Raw genomic sequence first — 7,284 nt, forward strand, 5'->3', positions numbered from 1 at the left:
CAAGAGTTAGTTACGTCATTCACAGTTTTGCTACTGTGTTCTTGACCGTTACTACAACTTTACAATGCCTTGGGAAATATCTACAAATATCCATTCTACAATTACCTTATTTATCCACAAGAAAAGCAGAAAATTATCAATGAATAAAAAGGCCAGGCAAGGAGGCAATCTCTACAATGCTATTCAGTGCATGCTTAGAATTATTCAAGCTGTTAGACTGGGGAGAATTAGGAGTGAGGATCAATGGCGAATATCTCAAAATTATGCGGTTCGCAGATGACACTGTCTTGTTCAGCAAGTAATTATTGAGGACCTTAACCGGGAAAGTGTAAGAGTACGGTTGAAGAATAATATACAGAAGACAAAGGTAATGGTCGGTAGCCTGGTAAGGGAACAAGAATTCATGATTGCCAGTTAGCCTCTGGAGTCTATGCAGAGTACATTTATCTAGGCCAATTATGCGCAGACTTTAGGTCAAATTTAGGTCATATTATTATGCGCAGGGGAACCTGATCCCGAGGAGAAAATGATCAGGAGTACAGCAGCCATTACCGAATCCTGACTGGTTTTACCACTGTGCTTGAAACGAAACATGTACTATCATTGCATTCTACCTGTGCTAACATACAATAGACCGGAAATAGGTATACGAAAATTGGTTTATTCTGTAATAAGCGCAACTATCTTAGTGCAAAAAGTAGAAAGCCGTCCAAGGGTATTTTCGTTTACAACCAGATTTCCATTATTCTGAATAAAAAAAATTCACCGTCGATTGCGATACTCACTAACGCGATATTTAAGCGCAGCTCTGTACTTGTTTTCATTTCGCGATATAGTGGCTGGAGCGGACAGTCTGTCTCGTGAGGCACACGGGGCGAAGTGTGGCACGACTGCCTCGCCACTCGGGAGATCACCAGAGGCAGCGCGTGGGTGAAGCACGGGCGCGATTCACAGCAGCTGCCGCACACAGACCCCCGCTCATGCAGCGCTTTGTTTCCATATATGTCTCCGCACGCCATAGGTGAACAGACGACGACGCACTACTCTGGCGCAATCTCGCAGAGGTCGCCACTGCACAGCCCGTCTTGCGGGGCACTATGCTTTTTTTTTTCTCACGCTTTCGCCATACCATCCTCCTCCGATTTCCTCCTTTCGCTCCCTCAGCTATCGCCGTCTTTCATCCCCCACTGCGCTCCGCGTTCACTCTTTCTCCTTTCCTGTGCTCGCTCGCTCGTTCACGCCGAGGGACGCCGACGTTAAACGCAGGAACGGACGCCCGAGCGCTGCGCTCTAAAATGTTTTACCGGTGATCGTGCCAACATTTATAGATACTATTTATAAACGTTGATCCGTAGTTTCTCAGTTTCAATCTTTGGGAGAGGTCTGCGTTCATGGGGTTAGATAGATATAAAATAGACCGATGATAAATAATTTCGTCGTGATTTCGTTATGCTACAGAAAGAAAAATCTCGCTGACACAAGGACACCAATAAAGTTCGGCGCTCGGCCTCCAGCCATGCAGTTTATTAGGACAGCATATGCCTGAATGTTATTTTTCTATAGTGTTTAATGAACACATATCGGTTGCACTGAAGCATAATAATTAACGCATGCATCGTGCGACGTTTATGCGACACCGTAAGTGGTGATAAGGTGGTTCACAATGAACATGTCGAAAAATTTACGTATACATTTAGACAGCCTCTTGGTAACTAATCCGCGCACATAGACAGATGGGGTTAAATATGGTTAAATTACTTCCTAGAAAGCACAGCAGCTGGACGCAACAGCTCGCGTGCCTTTCTGCACTACGCTATCCGCATCCGGGGTACTTAATAATATTACCCGGGCGTTGTACTGCGGACGTCCTTTTGCAATCCGTCCGCGGGAAATTTTGAGCGGACGTTCATAATTGTTTCATTTTCGGAGAAAAAACAATCGTTTAAACTGCTACATCTCCCCATCGTCCGTCCGACGTCCGACGGGAGCAGGTATCGGCTTCGGACGTGGGGTTCTTTGTCGGACGTCCTGCGGATATTCTTTGTTCAATAGGGACACTCGCGGCTCGTGGTAAGCCTCGAACTACGGTGAAACGTGATAATTAAATGAATAACAACCGATCGGACCAAGTTGGGTTTCTTCCAACAAGTCTACTAAATTTAGCGATGGTTTATTTTGAGCCGTCGTTTGTATCAGCGTAAATGCATGACTCGATCGGCAACGAATTGAAGCAGTTTACAGTTGTAACGGAACTTAGCCGTGCGCACAGCGTTGGAAAGCGAACTAGCCGCGCTGTGCGCAGTTCGAGAGCTCCAAAGCTAGGACTAGAGTGTTGTTTGAAGATGCTCCCGAATTTCTTGCCAACACATAAACAGACAACTCACGGCGTTGAATGTAAAAACAGCATCTTCTGCGTACACCACAGAATTGAAGCACGTTACCTAAACGATATATGTCGCCTCGGGGCATAGCTTGTGTCATATCTACTTGGTTCCTTCCAAAGCAGTTGTCCTTCACTGATACCGTGTCTGCGGCCTAAAGCACATTAAGGAGAATGTTCCTGCTGCTCCAAGCATTAGTAACACTGATGCTAGGGCAGAAAACTAAGCTAATAAAAAGCAAATTAGGATTAGGCGTGCACCACTGTCCCCAATTTAGACGCTCTAGCAGCAGACAGGAGACAACATTGCATGATAGAAAACATTTATACCACAAAAATGAGGAAGCCCCCCAAAAAACTGACAAAGATATACAAATAACTCTGTAGGCATCATCTAAATAAAAAACAACAACAAAGCAGCACTGAAGCTATAGTGTCTCAGTACGCAATGAGCCACAAAATGAAAGGTGCCTAATTTAACAGACAAGATATGGCGGTAGCCGGTCTGACGTGTCACAAGACGTGGCCGTTTAACTCCAACACGCCGCAGGCGTCACCATCCGTCGCTGTCCCTTGACGGGGCTGGTTTCCGCAGTGGAGGGCAGTGCACCTAGGACCCACGTGGCACAGGACGTGGTGGTAGCCGGTAGTGCGCCGGGTCGCTGACGTGGTCCCGCCGATGGCCTCCGTGGCACTGGATGGTGGCAGGTGACGCCTTCGCGAGGCTGGACCGAGGCTGTGGAGCATCGCCAACGGCGCCGTAGCCGGGTCTCAGGGGAGCTGTCGCCGGCCAACCTGTCTCCCGTCCGGGTCCCCTGAGGATTGCTCGATTGATTGAAAACTTTATTATTCCACCGAGCCCGGGTGCCGGCCTCTTACCCTACACGCAGGTACGGTATGGTTGGGTAGGGATCGGGATTTCTCCTCCCCTGAGGAATCCTGATCGCGTCACCAGAGTACAGCTGGCGATGATGAGGATGATGAACTTCTGTCATGGCTCGCACCCACTAAGAGGGATAGGCCAAGAACCAGGCGGCAGGAGGTAGCTAAAGGAGATTTTCATTTGAAAATTATTAATGCAAAGTAAAGGAAATACAAAAAAAGGAGATGAAGGAATAACTGGCGATGCGTCTTCACCATTCCATGCCCACGTCAGCACTGACGGCCCTTGTTTCCGAACACTGGCGCATAACCACTGTTGGGGGATTGGCCAAGAAGCAGGCGGTTTCCAGTAAGTTTAGAAGTGAAACAAAACTAAGTCTGAATGGTAGAGCGCGTGATTAAAGAAATGTGATTTAGAAGTTAAAAAAATATATTGTTTAAGAATTTTGAGATAAAATAATTTAACATAAAGAAGTAACAGCTCATCTCTCCTCGGCCGCTTTTTCTGCCTCTTCCCCGAAGTTTCACGTTCCTTCTCTTGAAATGGCTCCTTTGTCTTTTCTCCTATGCCTTTGTACATTCCTTCTTTTTGCCAACCGGCGTCTGCATCTGGTTCTCGCAAGACGCACGCGGCTTGCTTGTCACTCATGACAACCACTATATTTTATTGAAGAGACTGGTTAAACGAAAGTACTTAGTCGGCGCTTTGAAACACCCGCATAGTATTTATGATCTTATTGTGTGCCTGTTGGTCCAACTCGCGGTGCAGGCCCGCCAGCACGTCAGGACGACAGCAGCGTCAGGTTGGAAGGCGTGGTGCGGTTCCAGGAAGGTGCGGCGGTGGGCCAGGCTGCGTAGAGAAAGGCTTCACGTGCCACCCGCTTGGGCCGTAGCTGGTACGCGGCCAACACGAGCAGCACGAGCATGCAGGCGACGGCCACCAGCACCCAGAACAGCTGGCGCCTCCACCAGACCGTCGGCCGACGCTGGTGCGATGACGCCTCGCGCACGCTCACCCCCGCGTTGTCTTCGCGACGCTCGTCCAGGGTGTCCAGTTGCCGCTGGAAGACCTACGCACGCCGCGGCGACGGGCAAGTCTGTCAGCGTTTGAACCAGTGCGTTTCTGTCGCGTGTTACCATTGAGAAAGGTGTTACTTCCGCGCCTGTTTTCTATAAATCAGCGCAAGAACGCACGCCAAAAACTGCATGTTGAATCGTCGCCAAAGGTTACCGTAGTGTCGAGAGCACACACCCGAAAATGACATAGAGCGGTATGAATAAGATATTGCTTCTAACTTTTAGCCTGTATTGACTGCGACGGACTCGTTTAAGCCTCTTTTCTAAAAATTAAATTATGGGGTCTTACGTGCCAAAACCACTTTCTGATTATGAGGCATGCCGTAGTGGAGAACTCCGGAAATTTCGACCACCTGGGGTTCTTTAACGTGAACCTAAAGCTAAGTACACGCGTATTTTAGCGCATTTCGCCTCCGTCGAAGCGCGGCCGCCGTGGCCGGGATTCGATCCCGCGACCTCGTGCTCAGCAGCCCAACTGCATAGCCACTGAGCAACCACGGTGGGTTAAAGTCTGTTTTCTGCTTTGTTACACCAGTGGCAGGGGCAAAAGCAATCAACTTTCGTGATACCCAGTTAAAAAAGCTTTGCCGAAAGATGGCTTACTGACGTGGTTCCAACCAGTGGCGCAGAAGTGGAAGCTAAGCAAGCTGAAGGCCGCCGCATCACGTCAGCTTGTTGACGTATCGCTCACTACGTGCAAGCAATGCTTGAACGCGACGAATGTGTTCAGGTATTAGCGTACTTCCTATACAGAGTCATATCTTTTTACCCCTGATGCAGCCACCAAAATATCCGGCTAAGCCAGACAAATATCACCGCTTATCTTCAGAAACCATGTCGCCGCGTCAAGCATCCCAGCAGTTGTGAACACCCTAGCGAAAACCCGCCACCGTTCGTTTCTTGACAGCTGAGCTTCCTTGCGTACTGAAGAGCACATGAAACTGAGGTGCGCTCTGATGTCGCACTCATCCTTGTGCAGTTTTTCGCCTCGCATTCCGTCTCGATGCCCTTCTACAATTGCTTCCCAGCGCTTACTATGTTTAGGTTGCACATCGTAGAGCCGAAAGTCTTACCGCGACTTCCCAAGCTGGATCCATGCCTCAGTCTTTTTCTGAATGTAGACACGGCCGTTCTCAGTCACTGCGCGTGCTTCTCCTCAACTTCTTCGTTGCTGAATTCACCTTACACGACAATAGCATGAAAATTGGCCGAGTGGTTGAACGCTCCCAGCGGTGGTTTATTTTAGCACGAATATATTTGTAGGTTAGTCGGTGTGTCTGGGGATGCACCGCCACTATATCTAGGTTAGAGCAGCAAAGGAGTACTGTTGCATTGTTCATGTTAACCAACCAGTGCTAATTGTGCCTTTATAGTATGTTGGGAACTAAATACCCTCTACGGGTGTGTCTCGGTGTTTCCATGCTGGTAACATATGATCGGCTACATCTATTAGATCTTGTTTTGCCAATGGTGCCTTGAACGTTCTAATACCTCCTCCTTTCCCACACTTCTCTACTCCTTCTCCCAGCACTCCTCCTCTTAATCCCTGTTTTGCGACTTGTTTTCCCAGCAGCAGCAAAGATGACGACGCCATCGACAAAACATTGGAAGAAAGAGAGGTAGAAAGGAAAAACGGCGAGGGGAGTCGATATACGGCACACAGTCACATAACTGTGTAGAAAGAGCTATATTGAGGATAATCACCTTATAACAGCGTGTACAAAGAGGAACTAACATAAAGATAACATATACACAGCGTTATTTATGTTCGTTTAATTTCTATTTACTGTCGCCTGTCTTATAATAACCGCCGTGGTTGCTTAGTGGCTATGGTGTTGGGCTGCTAAGCACGAGGTCGCCGGATCGAATCCCAGCCATGGCGGCCGCATTTCGACGGAGTCGAAAACACGCGTGTACTTGGATTTATGTGAACCACAGGTGGTAAAATATCCCGAGTCCCCCGCTATATACGGTGTACGGATGGTACGGAAGGGGCACCAGTGGCATGTTTCGCGGCTTTGGAGCTATTCCTTTCTCTCTACGTCACACTTATTATTCGTCTCTCAAGACCGACTGATCACATTGATAACAAAAGCTCGTTGACAACATGGCCGAAGCGCCGCTCTGACCACGCACGAAACGCGAAATGCAATGTAAATGGCATGTTTCAAGATACTGCTCGTACGCCGCCGCGTACGCCGACTGGAACAGGAGCGCAACCAATAAGCTGAACGTGGCGATCCGCAGGGCATTCAAGACCACCCTGGGAGTGCCCCAGTACACGCCAACTCACAGGCTCCTCGAAGTGGGTGTACACAACACGCTCGAGGAGATCGCCAAGGCGCAGAGAATGGCGCAGCTGGAGACGCTGTCAAGCACCAGAACGGGGAGACGAATCCTAGACCTGCTCGGGATTCGATATCACGAGGCGTGCGTACGGAAGGAAACATTGCTACCGGAAGTCAGGGACGCCATACAGACGGAAAACATGCTGAAGCACATGCACCCGGTGCATGACGTGCAAAGACATAAACGCAGGGCAGTAGCAATCCCCGGGGAGCACGGAAGACGAGAAGGCGTCCTCTTCGTCGATGCAGCCAGGTACTCGCGGCCAGCCGGTGACTCTGGTGGCGACGAGGGACGTCGACCACCACTGGTGCTACAACGGAATGTGCGAGATGAACCGAAGTTACCAACACCTACTACTACTACTACGACGACGACGACAAAAACGGCAGCAGCAACAGTGGCAACATCGACACGGCCGGCAAACGGCGGCGGCGCCCGCCTTCTCCATGTCAGTCGTAGATACGAAAGGAAGGATCCGAGTAACGGCATCAGCGAGGCTACCGTCGGCCGAAGCAGCGGAGGAGATGGCCATAGCCCTCGCGGTACTCCACGGAGGTGCGGTGGATCGCCTGATCATTAGCGACTCCAAGTCAGCG

General features: G+C 49.5%; 1 protein-coding gene across 1 annotated transcript; it reads right to left on the reverse strand.

The window, feature by feature from the left end:
* Positions 1-3,894: 3,894 nt before the first annotated feature.
* Positions 3,895-5,505, reverse strand: LOC139046959 (uncharacterized). Its single transcript, XM_070520882.1, has 2 exons — positions 5,413-5,505; positions 3,895-4,332 (listed from the first exon to the last, which is right to left on the reverse strand). Exons 1-2 carry the CDS (start codon positions 5,434-5,436, stop codon positions 4,045-4,047), a joined length of 312 nt encoding a protein of 103 aa, XP_070376983.1. The 5' UTR covers positions 5,437-5,505; the 3' UTR covers positions 3,895-4,044.
* Between the last annotated feature and the right edge of the window lie 1,779 nt (positions 5,506-7,284).

The sequence above is a fragment of the Dermacentor albipictus genome, chromosome 6, assembly GCF_038994185.2.
Source record: "Dermacentor albipictus isolate Rhodes 1998 colony chromosome 6, USDA_Dalb.pri_finalv2, whole genome shotgun sequence".
Taxonomy (NCBI): Eukaryota; Metazoa; Arthropoda; class Arachnida; order Ixodida; family Ixodidae; genus Dermacentor; species Dermacentor albipictus.